The 26,505-nt window shown below is 31.5% G+C and overlaps 5 protein-coding genes across 5 annotated transcripts in view; 3 read left to right on the top strand and 2 right to left on the bottom strand.

Annotated features, from left to right (window-relative positions):
- Positions 1-4,998: 4,998 nt before the first annotated feature.
- Positions 4,999-7,101, top strand: TRIADDRAFT_51557 (uncharacterized protein; the record flags this gene model as incomplete). The annotated part of the gene is made up of 8 exons (XM_002108504.1): positions 4,999-5,064; positions 5,207-5,248; positions 5,380-5,508; positions 5,737-5,777; positions 6,041-6,155; positions 6,247-6,561; positions 6,697-6,759; positions 6,937-7,101. The coding sequence occupies 8 exons, from the start codon at positions 4,999-5,001 to the stop codon at positions 7,099-7,101; spliced, it is 936 nt and encodes a 311-aa protein (XP_002108540.1).
- Positions 7,102-10,248: 3,147 nt separating this feature from the next.
- Positions 10,249-12,187, top strand: TRIADDRAFT_51556 (uncharacterized protein; the record flags this gene model as incomplete). The annotated part of the gene is made up of 8 exons (XM_002108503.1): positions 10,249-10,305; positions 10,418-10,555; positions 10,682-10,792; positions 11,228-11,334; positions 11,496-11,601; positions 11,695-11,757; positions 11,846-12,019; positions 12,110-12,187. 8 exons carry the CDS (start codon positions 10,249-10,251, stop codon positions 12,185-12,187), a joined length of 834 nt encoding a protein of 277 aa, XP_002108539.1.
- Positions 12,188-14,171: 1,984 nt separating this feature from the next.
- TRIADDRAFT_51555 (uncharacterized protein) lies at positions 14,172-16,091 on the top strand (the record flags this gene model as incomplete). Its single annotated transcript, XM_002108502.1, has 5 exons — positions 14,172-14,516; positions 15,329-15,352; positions 15,433-15,492; positions 15,625-15,693; positions 15,774-16,091. The coding sequence occupies 5 exons, from the start codon at positions 14,172-14,174 to the stop codon at positions 16,089-16,091; spliced, it is 816 nt and encodes a 271-aa protein (XP_002108538.1).
- Positions 16,092-19,500: 3,409 nt separating this feature from the next.
- TRIADDRAFT_12963 (uncharacterized protein) lies at positions 19,501-20,421 on the bottom strand (the record flags this gene model as incomplete). The annotated part of the gene is made up of 1 exon (XM_002107710.1): positions 19,501-20,421. A coding segment is annotated over one exon (921 nt), but the record flags the coding sequence as incomplete, so codon positions are not given.
- A 3,505-nt stretch (positions 20,422-23,926) lies between these two features.
- The window catches only part of TRIADDRAFT_51553 (uncharacterized protein), a gene marked incomplete at both ends in the record, with an annotated part of 2,957 nt that continues 378 nt past the window's right edge, over positions 23,927-26,505 (bottom strand). The window contains 5 exons of the mRNA XM_002107709.1: positions 23,927-24,031; positions 24,316-24,380; positions 24,458-24,505; positions 25,051-25,114; positions 25,382-25,430. Coding sequence (XP_002107745.1) covers positions 23,927-24,031; positions 24,316-24,380; positions 24,458-24,505; positions 25,051-25,114; positions 25,382-25,430 — 331 coding nt within the window. The remainder of the gene's footprint in view (positions 24,032-24,315; positions 24,381-24,457; positions 24,506-25,050; positions 25,115-25,381; positions 25,431-26,505) is intronic.

Here is a 26,505-nt window from a genome sequence, read left to right as displayed (position 1 = left end):
GAAATATTTTTAACATAAGTTCAGCTAATATAGCTAAGAAAAAAATATTAAAATTAAATTAAACTATGACTTCAAATTGATCGTTTAACCATATAAAGGAATGACTGGAAGACTAATTAGGTGAATAGAGGGTAACTGAAAGTAAACGAGGAGTTATGTTTATGAGGTTAGCCAACCATATGGAATAATGATTGTCGTAAATAATGAGTAATAACATAAGTTCTCTATGCTGTAATGCTGCATAGTTATCTACACTATTATACTGATCTTTAGGCTATCTTGAAAGTGGTCATTACAAACTCATAACAAAAAAATTAGAATTGTGGAAGGAAATATATACTATAAGCCCATTATCAGGACTGTCCTTCCGAATTTTACCTACGGTATGGCTCTCTTTCTGATAATCTCCCATCATCAAGACATCACAGTGCACTACATGTATTTCCTCAGACTATACTATTAACCGAAACTATATTACAAATCAGTCAACTTATAATGAATCTGCGCAAAAAATTTCCATCAGTATTTAGATGGTTCTGCAAAAGTATGCAGTTATCTATTGAAGCATACAAGATGATATCAGCATTTACCTATTCAAGTTATCGTATGAAAACTATCGGTAGAGGTTACATATCTAGTCAACATAATTTAGATTTAATCGAACTAACGACACCTTTTAAAGATTCATTAATTGCAGTATACTGTTGTATTCAGATAGTACTTTGATTTACTTATTGGTCCTCTTTACAATCTTTGTACTTACAGTTGAATATCAATTAGTCGTGCAGTCAAGTGTACTAGATTTGGGGAAATAAGAAATTTAGTTCAGTATTCTTTGAGATGGAGATTTAAACGTAGTTACAGATACCAACAGTCAAAGATCCTTGTATTTTCATAAATACCAACTGCACTAGCCTAGTAGTGAGGCTTTAATACCTTATTTTAAACAAAGCAGTTTATTTATACGGATGAAATTTTAGAATGATTTCTATATGAGTATATTCAACTTAGCACATGTCAGTCATATGATGTCATAAGAGCTATTAAAGACCAGCCCAATATGGGTAAAATTGATTAAGACTCTTATAAAAGCATACATTCCGATCATGTCTTTTAACCAGATTGTTGACAGTCGGATTGAGTAAGAATAATCTAACATGTTAGTATTAAACTATTAGCACAGTACTCTAACCAGCGCTCAGAAAGACGATTACTTACGGTATAATTTTGAAATTTGAACCCCTACAATGATTTCATTATTAACAAGAGGTAGGATAGATACTCATAATAATTGGCGTGGTGTAATAAAAGTATCTCACAAATAAAGTGTCGTAGTCAAATGAAATTTTCTATAAAGACTTTATTATTGTAGTGTATTTAGAACATGCTGTAACTATATTCTACCCTTAAATATAGACTTGTTGTATTGCTCTTATATTTAGACATATTTACATTCCGCTTACTTCACATTCATATATAGGCTACTGTATTTAGTATTACAGTACTCGCTGCTTGCTATGATCATCAGCTATGTTGTAACCTGTTATGGTACATGTTGTATCTAATTCTACAATCCTATTCTTTGCATGTGCTCTATCTTTAAAACTATACATACCGCTAATTTCCACCTCAAAAATCGTTAGTTTCCTGGTTAGGCTTCACATGTTACTCACGGCAGCTTGCACGTTGATCTACCGTAACTACCTCACTGTACTTAATTTACTACTTAAAATAAAGTATAATTTTTAAGCAACCTTTAGTGTACTAATTGTTAGTGGCAACTAAATCTCAATCCTCCGAGATATCGAACCCTCCATCACAATTATAACGTTTAGGGATAGTAGAGCAATAATTGATTGCTTCATGAATCTAGTATGAAATATTCTGAGCTCAAAGTTAAGTCAAACCTCTAACGTAAGCTCATCTCCGTAGTTCTTAAACACATTTCGTTAAATCCATGTACGATAACATAATTAGCTACAATCAGACTTTAGTCATCAAACAGAATAACTTTGCTTAAATAGATCATCATCATCTCCTACAATCTGAATCAATCTGCTTGAAATATCACAACTCTTCTATTAATGTGCAGTATCTTTCGGTGTTAGGTATCTTCATAACAACAGTATATCATGTCACATAAATACTGTACCATAACAAGTCAACTGGCTAATACTAGTCGTCACCAATTTATAATATAGTAATTAGCAATCTAATATTAGCACTACGATAATACCTATTCTTAGAAACTTTAACTATATCAAATATCGCTACCAACACAATCAAATATAGCTATCATTATGATCAAATATTTGCTGTATCACTCACTCCATATCGCCCTTGTAAACTAAAACCTTTCAACTAGAGACTGCCCATAAAGAGGTAGAAAATTGTTTTACTTATTGTTAATCTTTAAAAAAAATAAGTACAACCAAAAAAATTGAGCTGATAGTAACAGAACCAATCGAATCAACAAATTCATTAAAGTTGCTGTATAAGTTTAACATTTATGTTAGTTGATTGATGAACAGGATAGGAATTTTGTTTTATTGCAAGAATCTAAAATTAGAGCATAAACGAGATCGATCAGATATAATTTTAATATAATTTAAAATTGTAATAATGCTTAAGCGCCAATTCTTCTGATTGAAACGACATTGATGATAGTTGATGATATCGATAGTTAGCTTTAAATTTTAAGTAGGAAATTGATATGCTTTAGGATAAAATATTTCTAATTAAAGATAAAACTTTAAGAAGCAGGCAAATCATGATGAATTAGAAGAATCTATTCTAGACAATCTCAATCCAAAATTAAACAGTAATGATAAAATCATACTTATACCTGTAACATTCCATCGAATTTATGTTAAAAGTATCTTAATCGTATCGTAATTGCCTTTAATGCAGTAAGTAAATAAAAAAATTTTAATATTACAATATGAATGATGGAAATAAAAAACTCGTTTGGCAGTTTTACTTATCAAGATTGCACTTAAAACAACTTCAAAGTAGTCTTGGATATTTTACGAAACGGAACTACTTAATTTAGGCAATGTCGTAGTAAAATGGCACGGTATAAACATGATACATAATATAGGAAGCAATTTTCGTAGGTAAGAGCTTTTGTGCTCTCGCAGTATGATTTCTGAGTTTCTGTGACAGGTACTAAATTGATTATTAACACTAGCTCTTGGCAATATTTTAAACTATTCTATATTAGATTAAATGTTACAAATCCTGTGGACAAGCGAGTCAAATTTTAGGCTACTTCTCGTACCTAATGGCCATTTGTTGATGCAAAGGTTTAATAAATTTAGTATCAGATATTTTAGTAGAATTCAAAATTAAAGATTGTATATGCCTATTGCATGTAAACTTTATCTGATAAAATGAATATTAAATTTCTTTTATTGATTAAAAGAATCTTTGTATCTTTTACACTCATAGGTTACTTTTATTTCAAACAGATTGATGAATAATACAACCGAAAAATGAATATCTATGCCAGAGCAATTTAATTTTTGTAAGTAATCATTCACATTAATACACCGGCATTGATCTACTTAGTAACTTTGCTTCCTTCATTCTAATGTTACAGTAAAATTGCAATCTCTATTACAGTCTCATCCAACAGAATTATAGCGGTCATTAATAATCTGAAACTCTATCTAATTATTCAAATCAATTATTCTTTTCCCCAAAATGAAATAAACGTAGCTGCTAACATTCTTACTTAGCATAAACTAAGAATTTATTTGTTGAAGCTAGCCCAACCAGCTGCAAGAAATTGCTAATTTTTACCCATTTACTTTCAACAGCAAGATAAATTGATCAGAAAATTTTTATAATACATGTATGTCTAACCATTAATTACGTTACAGAGGTAATAATATGTTAACATATATATGTAAGTCTGTTCAAGCCAAAAAATTTTTTTAACATGTTTGTTGACTATTGAATCGAAACTTATTATTATCTAACAAAAGTTCATTCGTTATGAGACGCCTTAACGACAGTATTTACGTAATATAGTCCAACTATATAAATTTGTATCTCTTATGTATTGTATGTAAACATAATTAATTTAAACCGGACGTCATCGATAAAGGGTAATGATGCATCTTGAGTATTAATTTAAATCTTGCCTTAATGTTATTGCTTAAACAAATACATTTGAATAAAAAGTTCCCAAAATCGTGTTCATGCAGTAATGAAAGTAGTTATTAGTACATTCAATTCCAATAGAATTAAAGAAACAGAACTGAGGAAAATATTAATAAATTTGGAGTACAGGTAGATATGATGTAACCGTCAGCAAAGATTACGCTTCTTGACAAATAAAATGGGCCCCATTCACGGATGACGTGCATCAACATTAGTAAAGAGATGTAATAGAAAGATTTTGATATGATCGCGATCAACAAATTGTAAATTATAATGTTATATTTAGCTCTTTAGTATTGTTATTTTTTAATGCAAGTCCCATGAGTAACTGATGGAATGAATGATAGCAAAGACACCTAGGTGTGCAAGAATACTTTGCTACATCGAGGAATTGATGCTACTTAGCAACGTGTCATCACAACAAAGTACCTCATGCCAAGAGTTGGTAGTACAATTCTTTTCTTATGATATAAAGAGTCTATGAAGCTGAAGATTGCTGCTAAAGCTAATATAAGACTACATTCCGTTTGGTAATGACCTTACATTATATAACCTCAAAATTATTTAAGGGATTGATAGTAAGATGGAAAGCATTCATTTATATTAGTTTTGGAAACAGCGCATGGGCTGGTAATGTTCGTGTAAGATAGTTCAAAGAGTAGCAGAAAGCGTTTAAGTTCTATGCGCTAGAGTAAATTATTTCAATAATCTTTTATACGCGATCGGCGATATTCATTCGCAACTCTGCTTAAAGCAAACTAACCAAATTAGTTCTTGAAGGAACTCTAGAAATTAGTATTCTTACAATTAATCTTTCCCAACGAAAAGGAAATGGGATGCTTGTTCTCTTGTTGGAAAACGGAAGTGATCAATATATATGAAAAAAGAAAAGAAATGGTAGGAACTAGAAAGAATTAAAATATTTAACTGGTGGATAGGATAAGAAGATTACATATAATCCATGCCAGTGAAATTAAAGATAAATAGCCAATCACATTTAATGTAATTATATTAATATCATCACTTTGCCTTTGATCAGCGCCTAAGTAAAATCAAGCGAGCAAACTTGGATACTGTCCAGGTAAAATGTATTTTTTTTCTATCGATCATTTCAGAAGTACCGTACTTATGCAATCTGATCTTCGTGAATTTCAATCCCTTTTTATCCAGAATTAATTTTCGTTTAAACTACTTGATTGACTACCACAACAGGAGATTATCCAACAAACGAATAACTTTGCTCCGAAACATCGAGTTAATCAAGGCACATTTAGTGAAATCTATCTGTGTCAAATTCGCGCATATGGTCGTGTAGCCATTAAGAGAATGACAAAATATAACGTAAGCAGTTGTAAACTAGCGGTATCGCTTATATCTTCGAGGATAATATTCGTTCCTTGCCAGATTTTCTTAGCGAAATGTATTAAATTACTTTGTAAATTAATCTTCGTTACCGTACTGCAATGCTTTTTAAGTTTAAGAGAAGGTCGTTTATCTTCATAATATTACAGCCTCAATTTCAGTATCACAGCATTGCACATTGATTAATATCTAATCATATCGATACAGGTTTCCGTTAATGCCGCCAAAGAAAGTCAATTTCTTCGTCGGTTAGTACTATATCATTAAGCATTACATATTAGTAACCATTCCATTTCACGAAAAGTCTAAGCTCTTTAAATCAAATACAATTGAAGTAAATGCTTTAATTCAACTAGTCCGATGATCATATCTTTATTGCTCAGCACTAAATCCCATGAAATGTTTAAGATTTTTGAAGTTAGACACTAGTTATTAAATATGAATTCAAAAGAATGGTTCTATTTTTAGCAGATCGCTAAACAGCCATAACTACACTTTATTAATTTGATAGATATAAGCATCGCAATGTTATTCAGTTTCATCAATGTGTTGAAATCGACAATCAGCTATGCTACATTATGGAATACGTAGAAAATGGCAATTTATGCCAACACTTACAAGATCAGGTTCGAAACAGTAAAAAAAGATCGATGGTTCATTTAAAGCATTAGATGGATATATAGGCTTAAAATGATATCATTTATTTATATATTGCAGAATCCGCAATTAAATTGCTGGTATAGGCTGCAAATTTGCCTTGGGACTGCTCAAGGAATTCAATATCTTCATTCTGCCTTCCTGAAGTCATTAATTCACGGCGATATCAGAACAGAAAATATCCTACTCGATTCCCACTATGTGGCTAAAATTGGCAAGTTCGATCAATCAAAATTAACCAAGGCGCGCATTCCTAGAAATCAATTCGATGATGAGATTGCTATTTTACAAGGCAGTCTTGGCTATACTCGAATACCACCTGAAGCTTTTCGCGGTGAAATAACCCTAGGATATGACGTCTATGGCTTTGGATCTGTAAGTTACTAGTATCAATTGCTATTAATAGGAGCCGCAGCTAAATTTGTTCTTAATACATGAGTATAATCTAATTTTAAAGACATGATCTGTCCTTCTTGATTAAAAAGATGTGAATGAAAATTATTATTGCAGGTACTGCTAGAAGTTCTATCCGGCCGGCCTTATTTATCTCCTTTTCAAGGGTTTCAAACTCTGGTAAGTCTAGTTTATAAATGTAAAAAAGACTACATATTTTCATCAAACATGATAAGTTGAATGGTTTAATTATATTAAAGATATCATATTGCTTTAACGAATGCTAATGTTGGTCTTACTTTGTCGTCTAAACTCGATACTCTTTAGTAATCAGACAGTTACTTATTCATACTTCAGGTCCAGTATTACCGAGTATGTGAGGAGAATAAATGTGTATTTCCTCGTGATCCCTACGCTCACTGGCCATATAATATTGAAAAAACGCTACAGAATTTAGCTTTTGGGTGTTTGCAAGAGCGACCATCTATAAGGCTATCTCTGAAGAAGGCAGGCTACATTTAATGCTTGATAATAGTAAATGCAACATACAATAAGAGCTAATTTTTATTCAATTCTTATAATAGGTAATTGCGTGCTTGGATTCCCTCGACGAGCAAAGGTTAACGACACCTGTTAAATAAGTTAGCATGATTGAATATATATGGTACAAGCCTATTTCATATTAGATAATTCTAGCTTATTTACAGATCTGATACGATGGAACGAAAAATTGCTATTTAAAATTCTGAAATTTAGTGACACAAATGAGTAAATGCTCATTACTGTATACTAGTGGAACATAATTACTAACGGTGCTTATTGATATTACCATTCTTGATCAGTTATCAAATTTGGGATTAATTCGGTGTTTCATTCAATGGGTCATCGAAATTCGATTAGATTTCCTCCATAATGTCGCATATCTCAGCTTGGGTGCCCGTCATTTTATCCTAATTCAATTTTATATATGATATCTATTTATGAGATCTATCACATTTTTATTAAGAAAAAATTGGAAAAACATTAAGACTAATAATATTTCAATATTTCCTCTTTAAATCAATGATATACCCTGCAAAGTAAAATACATACTACAGAGGTCATTCTGTTTTTGATAGAAAATTGTTGGGAAAAATATCGAACCATATGCTGTCTTATATAACATTTTATTATCTCTCATTTGAATCAATGCTAAGTATTGCGAAGTAAGATACTTGTTAGAGAGGTTATACCGTTCACGATAGAAAATTATTTGGAGAAATATCTGGCTGTACTATTCGCCGTTTTATTATATATGCTGGAGTAAATTGGTTTAAATATTTCCTTATATAAATGCAAAAAGATATAAATATTAAACGTGCTCTTGAATTTAAATCGTGCGTGCAAGAATTTATTAGTATTCTTAAACAATTTGCGTAAGAATGTTTTCCAGAAATAACAGCACGGATATGCATAAAGCAACTGAAAATGCCTGATGATGCAAATGCACTCACAATTCCATAATGAAATCTATCTAATGTTAATTTACGCTATACATGTTAGCCTATAAGCTCATGATAAGTTTTTGGATTCCAAGTAACGCATGACATCATTTTGCATGATGATCACATCGATTTAATTTTATAGCTCGTCAAAACTTACGAATAGTGCAGTTTACTCTTTACCTTATTTAACGCAGTAATTTTGATAGCACTAAAAGAGTGTGAAATCAACTTAAATTTTTTATTTACTTGCATTAGTACTGTAGTCTTCGTTTGGCTTAGAAAGCCTTTAATTTTCAATATTGTGTTCATCATGACATGTATCTAATGGTGCAAAAATGGTTAATACGTTATTAGAATATGTGCTAGAACTGCGATACCTCTCGATAAGTTCTAAAAAGTCCATTTTGGTGCAATTTTTTAGATTTTTAATAATAAAGAATAATTACCTACTCTGAGCTTTATTGAGTTTGTTAAAGGAAAGTCTTATGCTAAGCGGTTTGAGCTGATGAATAAATGGTTAAAAATTAGGTCTATAGTACATATTACTATGAAGCATGCAAATGAAGTTTTCAATCGTGTCTTATTATCTGTATTTTCAGAGACTTATACCGACTAATTATTGTACTTTCCCCAATCTACATCCCCTCATGTAAAAGAAAAGAAATGGGAAATAATACTACTTCTACAGTGTAAAAATTGGAGGAAAAGTACTAAAATTAGCTGGTAGTAGTCCCTGGGCATTTTTAAGGGTAAAGTCGGTGGATAGTGTTATCCTCGAAGCTCATAGCTGCTTTATTGATAGATCGCTATTGAATTTAGAAATCCGATATGGATATACCGCAGTTTTAGTGAGCTTTGCCTAACTTATTTTAAAGATTCCTAAATCCATAGTGTCTACATAGCGCTAAATAGTAGATACAAAGTAGGATAAACTAGGGCAGTTTAAAAGCTATTACCAATTGTAGCAAATTAGAAATCAAAGGTGCAAGTCGTAGTAATTTTCATCCTTTCATTGCTAACACCTGTGTTCGTGTAAACTCTCACAGAAATAATGCAATTATACAAGGATTGTGTTTTATTAACTGTAAGCTGCATTAATACAAAGGTTTCTCTATAGACAACAATTTTAACGATCATTCTTCTAGCTGACAGGTGTAAAATCAGTACATAGTAAGGGTGTATACTGGTCATTTTTCTTGCACCTCTTCGTAATCATGCCCTGATTCTTGACATGAGGATGCTTCTATTTGTTGTAGAAGTAAATTTGGTGTGCATGGCGTAGTAAAATCAGAAAACAGGGATGATTGCTTTTGCTTTAATAGAATCTTTGCTTATTTGTGAGCCTGCTATAGCTTAATTTTTGGGCAAATTCTAAATGAAGGGAAAATATCACCGCATAATTATAAACAAAAATCGCCGGTAAAATTAATTGGTGCATTTAAGCCGTAGAGTTAATGAGGCTGCTTACATAGCTTATTTGCTCTATCCCGTTGCCTCTTTTCATCGGTATCGCTAGAAAAGTGGTACAATATGAATTGATTACAGACTGATTAGACTTTCATGTCTAGAATGACTTTATGCTGAAAGCGATCCAAAATTTATAATGAAATTTTGAGAATTTTGTAAATTAATTAATTAACCTAAACACATCTGTAGCAAAAGCCATTTCTTCGTAGCAGATTGCACAGAAAGCTACAATTCCAATTCTATTACTCATTACTGATACTTTATGAATATGACATCATAATTATTTTCCTTAATAAAAATAAACACCAAGAGGAAATGACTATCACCAGGTCTAGGCGCTGTTCTATTCAAAATTGAAGCAAAGATTTCATACCGATACCGATACTAATTCAGTCTATTACAGCCGTAGTGTTTACTGCTACCCAAAGCAGTATTTTTGGTATCCTATGTATATTGACCTTTATTAAAGTTTATTTTTATAAAAATAAATTAATTTTATCATTATCTCATAAACCTTTAAAGTGCTCTAGTGCACTATCCACATTTAATCTCAGTTACTAGAAGCGATATCTCAAGTAGTAGCAGGTCCTTTTAGTTCATCATTATTTCATAAATCTATAAAGTGCTCTAGTGCACCATCCATATTCAATCTCAGTTATTAAAAGAAATATCTCAAGAAGCAGCAGTTTTATTGCATTGATATACTAATGGATAGATAATGACGGACCAGGATGTTCCTAACTTCCATTTACAGGAAGAAAAAATTTCATGTTGGGTAAGATAATGAACTAATTAAGCCTTGCACGACTGAAAAATGAAAGATAACATCGGCTATAATGAATAATTTTTTATTACACAATACAAATATTTCCGCATATTTCATTTAGACATGCCTTCGACGTCAATTGGATGAATGGTGCTGTTATAAATCTGGTCACGATGACGTCTATATTAACATTATGGAAGGGGGAAAATATCCATTCTCGGGAATGCCATATTATTCTATGCCCATGCTATCAGATTCGGTAAACTATTTAATGTAATTATAATACTGTTAACATCAAGTTCTTTGAGGCTAATATTGAATCATCTCTTTCTTTATCTAATGTAAATTGTGCTGATGATTCTGGTTTTGAACATTGCTTATCCAGACTATACAGCAGGCTTTAGATGTAGGCACCTGTAAACCTGGATATTATAGCACTACTTACCAGATAACAATTAGCGATGTCACATACGCATTTAAGAAATGGAACCCGCAGGTTACTTTTTCGATTAGGCTTCTATCTTAGTTATGGCTACAAGAATTTAAAATGAAGCGCTTCGATATCATATCTAAGCTACGATGCAATATCTTTTAGATGAAAGAATACTTAACGGACAAAAGATATACTTTTAAATATCTGCTAAGGTATTTCTAACACTTGCATCGATGAAGGTTAAGACTAATGATTAGAATAGCAGCAGTAAATTGAATTTCATCTTTCCAACGTTAGCTTAAAACATGATAATCTACGGATGCTGCATTCATATCATCCATCTCTTGGAGGTCTATTGCTGGAATATCTACCGTTTTCGTTGCGAGAGTTATTAATTACTTCGGTAATTTCAAACCCTCTCAATATTAATACAGTATACTAATGCAAATTTTCTGTAACTAAATTGCTGATGTAGTGATAACTTTAAACTACCTCTAGGAAAGCACAGTACCTCGCTGTCTGCAAAGATTGATAATATTGAAGAACATTATCGATGGATTAGCTTTTCTTCATGATTGCCAATTGGTCCATAATAATTTAACCAGGTAGATAGATTAGATCAAAGGTACAATTGCAGGATTACAAGAAATCCAACAGCTAACGTTGTTTGTGTAATTAGTAAGAATATTTTACTGGATGAAACGCTTAAAGCGAAATTAAGCGATGGATGTCTAGATTATAATCTTCACAAAATGAACCTTGATAGAAGTACATTTCCTATCCCTTGCCATGTTGGAAAGATAGGATATAGCTGTCAGGATGCTCTAGCTGGAATAATTCGTAAATCCAATGATATATACAGCTTTGGGGCAGTAAGTGGTTGTTTTATAAGGTCTGCTACATGTCCTTGTGTGGAAGCTATTGCTCTGTTCCTTGATACTCAGTTCATTTATCCATTTCAACAGATTTGTTTAGAAATAACTTCCGGACTGCAAGTGTTTGAAAAAGGCAGACGTCCACCATTGCTGGTATAATTAAAATACATCATGTTTTTTGATATAATACGGCAGTTATTTCGGCGAAGAGAGTGAAATGGAATAAAATGTTATTTTGTAGAAGGATTACTTGATTAGTTCCAGAAATCAAAACTGGAAAATGTTGAAGGATAAGAGAATATCGTGGAAAATGCAATGTACAAAGTCTACGTTCTGCCGACCAAGGAAAAAAATATTAGAGTTAGCAGTAGTTTGTTTATCCGATATAGTAAGGCAAAGACCTGCTGTCATTCAAGTAAATATTTCAAATTTTATAAAAGTGCTTCCAAAGAAAATGTGATCCTAATTTAAGAGAGGATGTAAATTTTCAATGTTCTTGTATTAGGTGCAGGAAAGGCTTGAAGCATTGATCGTCAAGAGTGTTAATGAATCATCCAAGTTGGAAAAATATGTACCAGTTTAAACTATTTTAGTGTGTGTATTGTCCATGGAATTCAAGAATGAGTAGAGAGAGAATAGTTCTTGTAAGCTAATATCATCATTAATTAGTAGTTAACACTTACTTTCGATTAATATACTTAGTTAGAGTGATGTTTGTCTCATTTTTTATTAAAAATACTATTTTTATTTAGAATTTATTTGATTTACCCTGATGCTGTTTGCATATTTATTCAATTTTAATGTTAATAAAAATCTGCTGCTTGAAATATAGAACTGCTTCATTAGAGGAAGCTACAAGAAACGAATTAATAATATAACCTTAAACTCTCCAGACTTTAAAATTTAAAAAAGAAGAGAAGTTGGTTAGCTCCCCTTAAATGATCCATTTAAAGAAAACTTAGCATTAATAGCGTAAGATAATTTACTATTTCGATAATAGGGAGAAATCATAACAGAAGAAAGTCAATTGTACTGCTTCTATTCGATATAAAACTAGGCTTTAAGATCTTTCTAAGCCTTTAACAACATATCATTTTAGTATCCTGAGAAATAGAATAGCAAAGACGGGTAATTCTGATTCCATCGACGCTGAATTCCAATTTTATCCGCATTAAACAGTGCTTTGATTCAAATAAGAAAGAATTACTTAATGAAAATCCTTTGTAGTTATGCAGATATCGAAATCATCTTTCAGCAATGATAAAGATAGGCTATACCTGTATCCAAAGATTAAGCTTTGACTAACTTTCAAAATAATATGCGAGCATGTTGTCGATAAACTTCTTAGCGCGAGTAACTCTACAGCAACAGCTTTAGTCCTTTCGGTTTAGATGACCATAAGATCGATGGATCAAAGTTAAAATCGGAATGCAATGAATCCATAAATAACTTGATCGAGAAGCCATAACTGCAGCACTTGATTATAGCTTGTAAACAAATTATAGTCTAGGCTCATCTCGGCAGCTGTTGAGCTTACCTATGGATTTTAGCTTCTCAATATTGTGGTTTACCCCGAATTAATTTTTAATTATATTGAACAATTATTAGTCATAATTACTTTTTTAAAAATAGGAGCATACCATACCTTGTTCTTAATAACATTTGTTAATCTAATTAAAGTTATTTAAATAACATACTAACAAATATGATGAAGTTAGGGACCGGCCAAAGTTAAAATATTCATGATATATAATCCAATAACGGTATTACTTTTTGCAGATTTATAGTGCAAAATCAATCTGTAAATAATGGATTTTGTTCCTCTTTCTCTTGATAAGTTTCCACTTGTTGAGCTGATGTACTAGTTTACAAGGAAAAAGCTATTTCCTTAAATAAACTCCAATAACTTGTGCCAAAATCTTTATTAATTTAGCTACGCTTTTTCATCCCTACCAGTATAAGATTAAAAGTGGGTGCATGTTATTAAATTTAAATCAGCGAAGTAATTGAATAGTATGTAAGGAAATTGTTAGTGCCTTAAATTAATTTTAATAACTTGTGTCAAGAATTTCTATTAATTAGCTGAGTTTTTCATTCCCACCAGTATGAGATTGAAAGTAAAAGCACGTTATTAAATTTAAATAGGCGAAGCGATTGAATAGTATGCAAGGATACAGTAGTTGCTGCCTAAATGCTGTAACATGTTTCGAAATCTCTATTAATTAGCTAAGTTTTTAATTTCTACCGGTATAAGATTGAAAATGAATGCATGTTATTAAATTTAAATCGGCAAAGTGATTGAATAATATACAACGTAATAATATTTGCGATAATAATTGCTGCCTTAAATGAACTACGATAACTGGGGTAAAAATATCGATTAATTAACTCCACCAATTCGTATAAGATCGAAAATAAGTACACATTATTAAATTTAAATAATCTCTGAAAACCCTCAAAATGATGCAATTGGATTATTTACAGGTTTCTTCTATCCAATCTAAAATGGTTGCCTGTGATCTAAAGTGCATTTGTCTTTAGAAATTTCAGCCACTAATTGAAATATTATGGCCGAAGTTGATCTAAACACCTGTGTAGCATGGACACCAGATTTAACATTGAAGTTAATACATGATTTTCGCGAGCAGCCGCATCTATGGGATTTAAAGCATCCTTCCTACACTGATCGAGAAAATAGAAAACATACTTGGGCTGATATTGGGACTAAACTAAACATAAGTCAAAGTGAAATAGAAAGAAAATGTCATACTTTACGTCTGAAATTTTATCGTGAACGCCGAAAACTCTTGTTAGCTGATCAATATGGTATCGAAGATGGCAATCCCTCAACATCCGATTGGCAATATTATAAAGAATTGGAATTTCTTACCGAGTTCTGTCAATCAGTAAAAGTAAGTCAATTCTGTCATAGCCTAACAACCTACCTAGCAGCACATCATTGCAAGACTTGTAAATCAAGTAGAACATAGCGTTCTACCAACTACTAACAGTAAAGCAATTTTATCATGCTATCAACCTAATCTATTGGTGTACTATTTCAGGATAATTTAATCGTGTATAGCACAAATTTCTAATAGCTAGTAAGAGTAAAGCGATTATATCTCATTGTAGTTACTGTTAACAAAGGTTCTAAATCTGCAGATTACGATGTACTATTTCAAGATTTGTTAATTGTGTAAAACACTCAATTTTATCCGCCAGTAGCGGTAAAGTGATTCTATCATGTAGTCCCTATTAACAGTGCTCGAAATCTACAAATTACGAGATACTATTTCAAGATTAATTAATCGTATAGAACGCTAAATGCTACCAATCAGTAACAGTAGAACGAATCTTTCGTGCTACAAGCCTAAGACAGGAGTATACTTATACTAGATTTGTTAATCGCGTAGATTTTATTTGATTATATCAATCAGGAACAGTAGCGTGATGTAATCACGCTAAAATTCTAAGATAGAGTATACTGTTAAAAGATTTGGTAACTGTATAAGACATCAAATTCTATCAATCAGTAACAATAGAGCGATTCTATCATGCTAAACTGTAAGATAGGGTATACTATTTCAAAATTTGCTAATGCCTTGGAACACTGAATTCTATCCATCAGTAGTAGAGCGATTTTATCATGCTAAAACTCTAAGATAGACTATTCCTAAATTTTGTAATCTTGCAGAACATTAAGTTTACACATTTAATTTTTTAGACCGAAACGGAAAAAGGTGTTAAGGTATGAAAATTAATAATTAACTGTTAACGAACTCCGGTAGTATATGTGAATGATGCAATGTATTCAATTCAAAATTGTAGAAAGACTTAGAGGATTGTTCCCTCAATATTCCTGTCCAATCCTGTTCAATTAATACTTTGGTAAGCAAGCATAAATCCTAGCCACTACCTTAGCCCTATATTTAATATTGCATATGATAAATTTTATTTTCAAATAATTAAAATAGTTTAATTAATGAGCATCATCATGAATTATGCCATATAAATCTGTAGAAAAGCATGGAAGAAAGTAATAATTCCTTTAGCGAAGGGCCAGAAAATAATCATAGCATTGCATGTAATGTAAGGACACTATGCGCAACTTAAATTACGGTTTATTTATGACCATTGCAAATTTAAATTTTAAATTATGTTGGAATTAGGACAATTCTATTGGCATAGTAAACGGACTCGAAAAGCCATGTGGAGTAACTATGAAGAGGAAAAGACTATCCTTACCTACTACAAATGTTGATGATCAACAGGAAGCTTGCCAATCATTTCCTAACGTAAAAGACGCAAACATACAATATTACCTTCCAAAAGTAATTCAAATGGACCATATTGACTCATTCGGCCAATATGTAGCGGCGGAAATGCACACATTCAAAAACAAAAGGTTACTGCAAGTTGTTAAGGATAAAATTTATGACATCCTTCGAAAGGCAAGATGCGATAAAGAAACCCTTTTGATGGAATAATCCTATTCACTCGCTAATACTACTTGTTTGTTTCGTCAATATCCACTTCAGGAAACACTTGTCTATCAAAATTAACAATTTTATTTATAGAAAATTATTCTTTCAAGTCAATTAAACCAATATCGTGATATTACTTGCTTGTGCCTTTAATATCCACTTCGATAAAATAATTATCTACCAGATTTAACTCTATTCATTTATAGGAAATTATTCTTAAGATTGATTGAAACTATATCTTGTAATTTAATGCAAACACTTCACAAGATTTAAAAAATTTCACATGGATTGAAATTATTATCTAGTGTTATTACTCTCTAGAGTCTGAGGCAAAGCGAAAGAATTTAAATTGAAAATAAGAATTTGTCGTAGTAATACTATCAATAGTAATTCCTCTAAATTGGTTTTGAAGCTTACGGACAAACAGGTTGCCATTAATTTTAAGACCTGACTAGCTTAGGATTTTGGAAATTAATTTAACTTGATAACGTACTTTGATCGATGTTACTTCGATATCACAGAATTTGAGATAAAATAGAAACATTCTCGCCTACTGCAATAAAATTAATGACAAAATATATATTTATTGATGTGATAAACTGCTATTAAGATGGATCTATTATATGATTAGATTCTATAATAACATAAATTTATCAAAAAAGTCTTATTATTGGAGAAAAGGCCGATAGGATAAAGAAAATCGCGGATAGATTTGTTAACTTTTGTAGTCCTTCCAAATACAGTATGCTAATAGAATACAAATAAATGCTAATCATTATTACAGCAATCATTCAAAATTTGGGATCAATTTGATACAGAATTTGTAAGTTCATCAGTCAAATTACTTGATGTTATAAGGACAAAGCAAATGTTCGCACATGGATAGGATATAACCGTTATACTATACTTTGGAAGATTAGGACCTATTAATAAAGGAACTGCAAATCAATTGGTTAAATTCTTCGCCTCTGTCAATGACAATTTTATCCATATAACTTTAGAAGGATAGTTTTACTTTATTTGCACCAGGAGCTTCTGACGAGACTATAAAAGGCTGGTACCTGGGGACCGCTTTTTAATTAGTTAGTCAACTAGTTTATCAATTACTATTGAATTGTCAAGACTATAATCTTGGTTGTCAAGAAGTAGTATGTAGTTTTACTTTGTCACCAGTGGTGTAGGATAGTTGTACTTTGATAGAAGTAAAATAATCTCATTCTGTATTGTAAACTATCAGCAGGAATAGCGCGATGTTATTCAGAAGAGGCATGCAGTGATGATAAAGAAATTACAACTGCACGAATGCTTGAATTCCTATCCTAATCCAGTTGATATTAAATTGACACGATCAATAACGATCATCAATTATCGCGCCTTAAATTTTAACAGTTGACAGAGTGTAATCGATAATACAACATTTGCAGTAGTTAACATTATTTTGTCAATGACTCGTTCCTATATACGCTGCATGAATACTTGAATTTCTAATCCTGTAGGTATTAAATTAATATCATTAGTAACTCTAAATTTTAACAGTTGATAGAGCATAATCAATCATAAAATTCTTACAGAAATTAGCATTATCGGTCAATGACTTATTTCTATCTGTGCTGCGTAATACTAGAAGTTCTAATCCAGTAGATATTAAATTAATACCATTAGCAGCGATGATCAGTTACCGCACTTTCAATTTCAACAACTGGCGGAGCACGATCCACAATAGAACACTTGCAGAATTGGCATTACTTATTCAATGACTCATTTCTATCTTAATTTTTTAAAATTGAAATTAATTAAAGTCCAAAAGCTTTAGCAACTTGGAGTATACCAGATATTCCAAAAGCTATTCTATAAACAAAGAGTTCAACTTTAGTACATTTATATATTAGGATCCAAACTATATAACTGACTACTTTATAAAGGTAACTTGGGCAGATGAATATCTTACTATACCAGATATTTTTGAAAGCTATTGCATACTGGTAAAGATAAAGTTCAACTTTAATACATTTGTATAATACGATTCAAATTATATAACTGTACACCTTATGAAGATATCTTACATGGGTAAATGTCTTTATTCTAAATTTATATTCGCAATTTTTACAGAATTTGATCTGTTTTAGTCATTAATCCTAATATTAATTTTGCTAGCAATGCGTATATTTTAATCGATAATTTAACATAAGGGAATAAGATTTTATATATTCGCGCCCTATATCAGGAGTATATGTGCTAGTGTGATGATCGATATTGTTAAGAATTTAAAATTACATGATTTTTCGTAAAATAATTGCCGTTATTATATATAAATCAGTTACAAGGCACAGATTACAATTTACAGGATATTTAATAGCGAGTTCGTCGCCAGAAACGTAATCCTGTTTTAAGGTACTCCTCCTTTAAAAGGGATATCAATATCTAAAAATGATGCTTGCTTACTATAGAACACATCGGATTATTAAATATGCTTTCATGACAGTCCTTTATCGTAAGAACGAAGAAAAGATTTCCCACATACATCAGCTGCCAACCTGTAATCGTATGACAGAAATAGCTACAGTATAGCCACCTTTTCCAGGGAAATACAAGTAGGCAAGTTTGATGTATGCTATCGATTTTTTTGTACTCATTACATGTTTTAGTCATGAGATTGAACTAAATTTTCATAACTGTTATATAGCAAAATTCCATATGATATCCTGAAAGAAGAAGGTTGATTTTATAATTTGCATATCTTCACTAGAACTCTTAGATGAATATATATTTCAAGACAAAATCAAAAGGAGAAATGATCATTTGAGCTACGCATTTAATACGTACGTCTCTAACTTGGAACCAATTAAATCTGATGAACAAATAAATACGGTACTGTACTTTTGAGTTGGGGAAGAGAAAAAATTTAAACTACAGTTTCTATGCAGTCACGTCTCAATAATTGAGATGATTTATGTAGCTGCGCATTTTTGGAAACTTGACAGTCATCAATATAAGACATTTCTTTAATATCTGACAAGTCACACTTTAACGCCTGGCTATATCTTTTTGCTGGCTTGATTTTACGATAGCTGCGATCAATCTGTTGTTCACGGATTATTTCTGCCGATAATACTTCACCAGCTCGATCTTCAGTAGATACCATACTACATCGAGGTTGATGACCAATACTGGAATTGCTTCCGGCTAAGTTAGCATTATCCGCGGGTGAATTGGATAATTTAAGTATCCTTGTTAGTCCGCCGAATACACTAACTGATAATCTATCTCCTCCTACGCTGCTATTTCGCTTTCGACTATCCACTATTAATGAGGAGGCACGCGTTGATCGACTTTTCATACCAGTATTATGGGAAAGATTAGCGTTGGTAGCGCTGGATAATCGACGACGGCGATAAGAACAGTTCAAATTCCATTTAGCAATGACATGATGTAAGTCTTTACGAAATAATTGATTAAAGATAGAGTAGAGGAATGGATTAGCGGTGGCATTAATGGGAAAAATAAATACTAATAGAAACTTGGCACTAGAAACTGTAATTAAATTCAATTTTAAGGCTGCACCAAAGCCAAAAAAAGCGATAGGCGTCCAACATGCAAAATTAGTAAAGATTAATAATGCCATTCGTCTGGCAATACGACGATCCGCTTCCTGTGTTGCCCTATTCCCTCCACTGCTATGCGTTGAATGTACTGTATAGTACATGACACAATAGCTATAGACAATCAAGATGAAAGCTAATGCGTTAATGCCGACTAATATCAGAATATAACCTACCGACATGGAACTTGTAAAATCAGCTGGTAAGCAGATACATATTAATGAATAACTATTCACTCCAACAATTGGTAATAGTGCCAGTACAATCGATAAAATCCAACAAATTGACATTGCAATACATGCACCAAATAGTTTTAACTGCTTCTCATAATACATTGCATGGACGATGGCTAAATAGCGCTCGATAGTAATAACCGTTAATGTCATCGTAGATAATTCTGCCGAGAAAATAGCAATAAATCCAGCAGTAGCACAACCACCACCAGTTTGCCAATTGATGGCATAATTAGCATATTGATTTGCTGTTGTTAGATCAGTGATAGCCATCAAAGCTAAATAGATCCCCATGCAAAAATCTGCAAAAGCTAAATTGCAAATTAGAAATTTAGTAACTGTTAGATGGCCTTCTGCATTGAGTATCACCATCAAGACTAAAGTATTGGCTAAAAGGGATATAAAACACATGATCCATTCTGATATTTTAAGGTACCAATCGCCCAACATATCTTCACATGGCGTTAATTCATTGGGTTGAGGCAAGCATTGAACTAATTTTAACCCACCATAACCATCAAGGCAATCCGCTTGATCTGGTGTACAATTGAAATGGCTAGAATTTGTATTCCATTGATGAAGATCGGTAATGTTGCCATCGACCGTTGTTTTATTGCCAGAAAATCCTCCGCCACCTTGATTAATAATGCCAGTATCGCCTTTTGTAGGCGTAAAAAGTGTTGGAAATAGAAATTCTCCAAATGTTGCAGCTTGACTTGCTGTAGATTGTGCCCTACGTTTCGATAGGACATGGTTTTTTGATTTATAATCGCTTACTTCGTCATCATCATGGTATCCTCTTTCATCATAATCTTCATCATTATTATTGACAGGTGATCTTATTGCTTGCATTGCGTCGACTTTTGTTGTTGGATTCTCCTTTCTAGGTTGCGGCCGTAGATTGCTACTTTGGAATTGCTTTAAGCGTTCTTCGGTTTGATGGCGATGGAATATACAACATAAATAGGGATAATGAACTTGAATTTTTTGAACTTGAGGAATCTGCTGAGGTAAAGGTAATCGCTTGAATGCTTCAGCCTTTGCACGGAGTTGGCGAAGACTTTTGAGTCCATTTTTTGAAAAGTCTTTTGGATTATTAGGTACCGGTAAATATTCCAAATCAGTTTTGGTAATGTCTCTGTAAAAGGATATAAAGAGTTCTATTTATATTAGTATAGAAGTGCTTATGGTGTTATTATATTATATAATTGAAAACGTCGAATTTATTAAAACAAGGTTTAGACATTTATTATAATCTTACAACGATATCAATCCAATCGATGATGGATTTAAATGCTCAAAGGCTTTAGCATGCATCTCTTTTAGAGGATTATTCGCTAAATTGCTGTAAATTGTTATGGAAAGATTGTTCTTAGCGTTCATTTTTTTATCATAATTGCTGAAATTAGCATGGTCCAACTTACATAGTTATCCCGTAAGCCCCTCCGGTGTTATTAAAAACAAATTCCTGGATTTTGCTGATTTTATTGCTGTCCAATTGACTAATAAATGGTTAAAAGAGTAAACATGATAGAATATCTATAAGAATTCAATTTTTAACGTAGGAAAAGATGTACTATAGTATGAATTTTTACAATAGGATCTTACATATTGTTGATCTTTAATAAATTATGAAACGAATTTTCAGGTATAGTCGCTATTTTACTTCCTCGGATAATTCTAGAATTTTATTTAAACCAAAAATAAATATAATCAACATGTAAATGATATTATATTATCATAATTGGAAATAATTGCAAGCAAAATAGTTCGAAATATGATTGAAGAATCTAAACTTTATTGTGATGACAGAAAAAATTCTTGATATGATATTGATATCGGGCGAAGAGATTAGTACAACAGTACTACCTACTTTGCAATGGTAATACTAGAAATAGCAAGTACAGCGTTATAAATTTAGCAGTGAGATTAAATTATTATTTTAGTATCATAAGACTACAGCCGCTACTTAATTAGCAAGCCATGTACTAGAGTTTAGAAATGATTGTATCGGGTAAATAGGGAGTAATACGTGGTAGATACTGTTATAACTTGAATTAAATTTCATTGTCATAAAGCTTAATTCGGCTTTGTAGATCTTGTAAATCGGGTTGATTATAAATTTGGAGAATTAACTTTACTACTGTATGCTTAAATAGATGGCATGAAGAAGGTGCTAGTTTTGGCAAATGATATAACATAGTTCAAACTTTACAAGCGACATTTTATGGCATCGCATGATTCCTTATATGCTGCCATATGATGCTTAATATCATGCAGTACTTAGAACCATTAATTAGTTTAGAGGATCTTTATAGCTAGAGTTAAAAAACTTGATAACGAAACTATTAGTCCTATATAATAAAGTATTCATCAAAATAACTGATTTATGTGATTCGAAAATCGCAAGAACTATATTAGCCACAGAATTCTTCTACAGACAGCTACTAGCCATTTCATCTTAGGTGGCTATGCGAGATTTAAACTTAAATTGGAGTTAGCAATTTCTTATAAATCATTTTGCGTGATGATTTTTTAATATGGGTCTATATAACAGGATAAAATAGTACTTTACTCAAATTAAAGGGAGATAACCTCAGATTTAGTTTCTACATCACTCAGAATGCATGCAAAATTATTTGGAATCGCACTGATTTTTTAGGTCTCTGTATAGAGTTACTTTATCTTGGAGGTATTCAGGAGGAACCAGAAATATTTAATAGAGTTCCGTGCTCGGAAGATTTATATAATAAAGTTTTCAATTGTTCCTATGAGGATTCTTAATTTACTCTGCATATTAAGTGATTGCAACGGCAGTTAACAGAAAGGATCGTACTGTATTATCACACTTACACTTTTTCAAGTTTAGAAAGCATCAATAATGTCGGAAATTTAGATAGCTTATGACATCCTATTATAGCTCTGGTTAGTAAAAAAGAGATAGAAAAGGGGTAGTAAGAGAAATTTACTCCATTGATATCCATCGATTAACTACAGATTCAAATTTAAATAAAAAGGGTCATACTAGTAAAGTCTGTTAGAATAGCCAAGTAACAAGATTGATCTCTATATGCAATACTGAAATAGCTTTTACAATATACAGAATTAATGCTTAATTGTCTTACAGTTCTTGAAGGTTATTTAAACCGTAAAATGAAGTTTTATTTATGGTACGAAGGTTTTCAAGGATTAATTCGCTAAGAATGGAAATAAAAGATCTGGTCATAAAAATTCTATTTATCACCGCATTAGATAGCGCACAGACTAAATGATTTTATCAATTTGAAGGCTTAGTTATAAAATTAAATTCCTTACAGTGAAACCAGATTATGAAATTGTCTAAATACTTTAGATGGCAAGGTCTGGTCGTCCAAATCGAAATGCGTATTGTCAATACTCCTAAAATCAAAGTCGAAATTAACCATAAAATCAGTACAGATTATTTTTTAAAGTTTGCTATTTTCTTCTATTGCACTTAGTCGGCAACAACTAATGCGAAAAACAACATATTTGCCTTGAAATAAGGACTACCGCACTCGTAAGATCAATAAATATGTACAATACGCTTAAATTGTACGCTACTAAGTTACAATTTAATTAGATACTAGATAGAATTATTTATTATCAATTTGATTTAAGTTATGAGTTCAACGAATGACATTTTATTAAATCGTTGCAGACCAACTCGATACTTATTTTTAAAATAAAAATTAAGTTATAATGATTTCCAAATTACTTTATGAAATATAGATTAATAAATAGTTCCAATCGTATTTTAATCGTTCTGTAGCGACGAAACTGTCAGCAAAATATGCCACTAGATTACAAAGAGGCATTTTTATCTACAGTGTAATCTTTCATCATATTTTTACATACAATGTAATAGCTACAAAATTGGCAAAAGCATACAAGAATTTCCGTTATGAAATTAAAACTCTGTCCTGCGCAATACAAAATACGGCAATGGCAACTAGTGTATTTAGTCGATATTACTGTATTTAAATTGTTATGGAATTTTTAAACTTTGGACGGCAATTGCAAGAGCTATGTTTCTAAAATAGATTCCGTATTGTTTCTTAATGAGATCGTGAAAGAAATTTTGTGGACACTGCTATATTTGAAATACAGCAAAGACTGAAAATTTTTATACGTGGTTCGAGTAAATTTCTATATAGTTTATCAAAGACATTATATGGATATCATTTTCTGTATTGCAAAGAATCAGATATTTACAAGTCTGAGATACGATAGTAGAATATTATCACTATGAAATAAAAAATTTTCATAATAGTTAATGAGATTATAAAGGCTGATTTATAAACGTGGCTTCCTATTATTCTAAAGAAATATCCAATAGGATAAATATTTCAAACAGCATTACTAAGATGGTCATACCAAATTTAATAACTTTGTTTGATATCTAATGAAATTGTTAAGAGGGCTTTGCGGATATTTTCTTTCTGTATTCGTATAATATTATAGATTTAAAATGGAAGATGGCAATACTGAAATTGCTACTGCAATAAAATACACGCACCATTACCAACAAAATTGTCAAAGATATTTTCACGAATACTGTCCTGTTCTATTTCAAGAATTTAAGATAGTTTAATAGATTGTGAAGGCAAGAGTAAGCTCTAAGTTACAACAGAATTAATGTGTGAATATTCTATAGATTTTGATCTATGTATTCAACAGATCTCGAATAGTTTAAAGTTACCAAATGAAATTGTATGATTTTGATTTACAATAATTGAATCTTATACTTACTGAATAGCATTACCGATACTATTTCTATATTTTATAGTAATGAAAAATCTCGAAAATTGCTATATTAATACTTTAATCTCTGCTATTTCCTGCAATTACTATTATATAGCCTGTTTATGGCATATGATGTATTTAATTCTACAATCCTGCCCTCAGTATGTGTTCTCTTTCTAAAACTATGAATGCTGAAGATTTTGCCTCAGATTTGTTCAGTTGCACTTGTTAGTGTTAGTATTTGCACGAGTTACTTCACGACAGCTTATACACTGATCTACCAGTAACTATCACACTGTACCTAGTTATTCTCTACAATAAATATCTGTTTTTCTAATAAGCCCTTGTATCATTATTGTGAAATACCTAAGGAGTCCATGTCTGCAGACTCTTTGAACCCTCCATCACAGGTACAAACGACAGTATTCGCCTAGTTCATTGAATGAACATTTAGTATAATATTTAGTGGGATTCTAAAAATAATTCTTTATCGATGCTGCTTATTATTATTTAAAAAAGATTCCATAATTTAGATACTTATAGATATTACCGTCAAGTTAAAAATCTACTAAGTGATACTATGAGACATTTAAAATGTCACTTATATTTCCATTACACTGCCAATTACGCCTATATACTGGTATACAATTTCGGCCTTTATTCCTGTCCGTGCAGTAAAATAAAGCTACTTTCTTACCTTATGCTCGAGACTATTACTATCCTGACGGCACTGTAGAAATAGATTACTGTAGTAGAACAAACATTACCAATTCATAATAGACCTTAAAGCTATGTTATGTACCAGTAGTTACAGTATTTTTATAACAAGAACATCCTATAGTTTAGATATTTATGGTTATAACCGTCATGTATAAATTGATCAAAGTGATGCTATGAAATATTTAGAAGGACAGTATCTTCTATCTTGCGCATCAGTAGTGACTGTATTTCTACGATATCTTAAATAGTTTAGAATATTTTTTATACATCTCTTTGATTACAGATGTATTGAGCATACTTCGTAATTGTTTGAACAGCATTTGTACATCAACTTCTCGATTCGATACGTCTTAGAATATGGATAATGTCTTCAAATCAGTGTTTAACTAATTGAAAATTTTTCGTGAATAAAATGTAGCATTTGTACATTTTAAATCCATTGATGGCTATTGTATAATAATTGATCAATTAGCTTAGGTCATGTCATGCTGGTGAGTGGATAATAATATCGATCAATTAATTGAAAATTAAGGCATATACGTCAACAAAAAATGCTCTCTTTTCATACAGAAATGTATGTACCATATCTTAATTTATTTTTCTAAATATTAATCTGCTTTGTCAAGATTAAGACAGAAATCGTAAAGTAACTATATATGATTGTTTACCAGATCTACTTCAATAGTTCGTCAGACGGTGTTTATTGACGATATTTTTATTAAGTTACTCATTTTTAATCGTCACTATATCGGTAAAAATTATGATGTCAAATCAATTACCCTTAAAAATAATGTTCGTATTTAGAGATATTTTTCATACTTAAAACCTATTTTCTACGTTAAATGAGAATTTATTCATGATGTATGTATCAAAGTTGAAAGGTCTCGTTTAAAGATAGTATAGAACGTGAAAGTATGCATTTCTGTAATCTTTTAAATGTAAAAGTACAAGTATAGAATATAAACTGACTACCTGATGGCCATTATTGAGACACGGTTACCACTGTAGAAAGTGTACTTATACAATAGATGTAATTTAATTCCACGCTAAGAATTAGTTCTTTTATGAAGTTTTTCCTACCCATTTATTTTATATCGAACC

The sequence above is a fragment of the Trichoplax adhaerens genome, genomic scaffold (assembly GCF_000150275.1).
Source record: "Trichoplax adhaerens TRIADscaffold_1 genomic scaffold, whole genome shotgun sequence".
Lineage (NCBI taxonomy): Eukaryota > Metazoa > Placozoa > Uniplacotomia > Trichoplacea > Trichoplacidae > Trichoplax > Trichoplax adhaerens.
The sequence above is the reverse complement of the archived record's forward strand: the minus strand, read 5'-3'. Positions and strand labels throughout refer to the sequence as shown.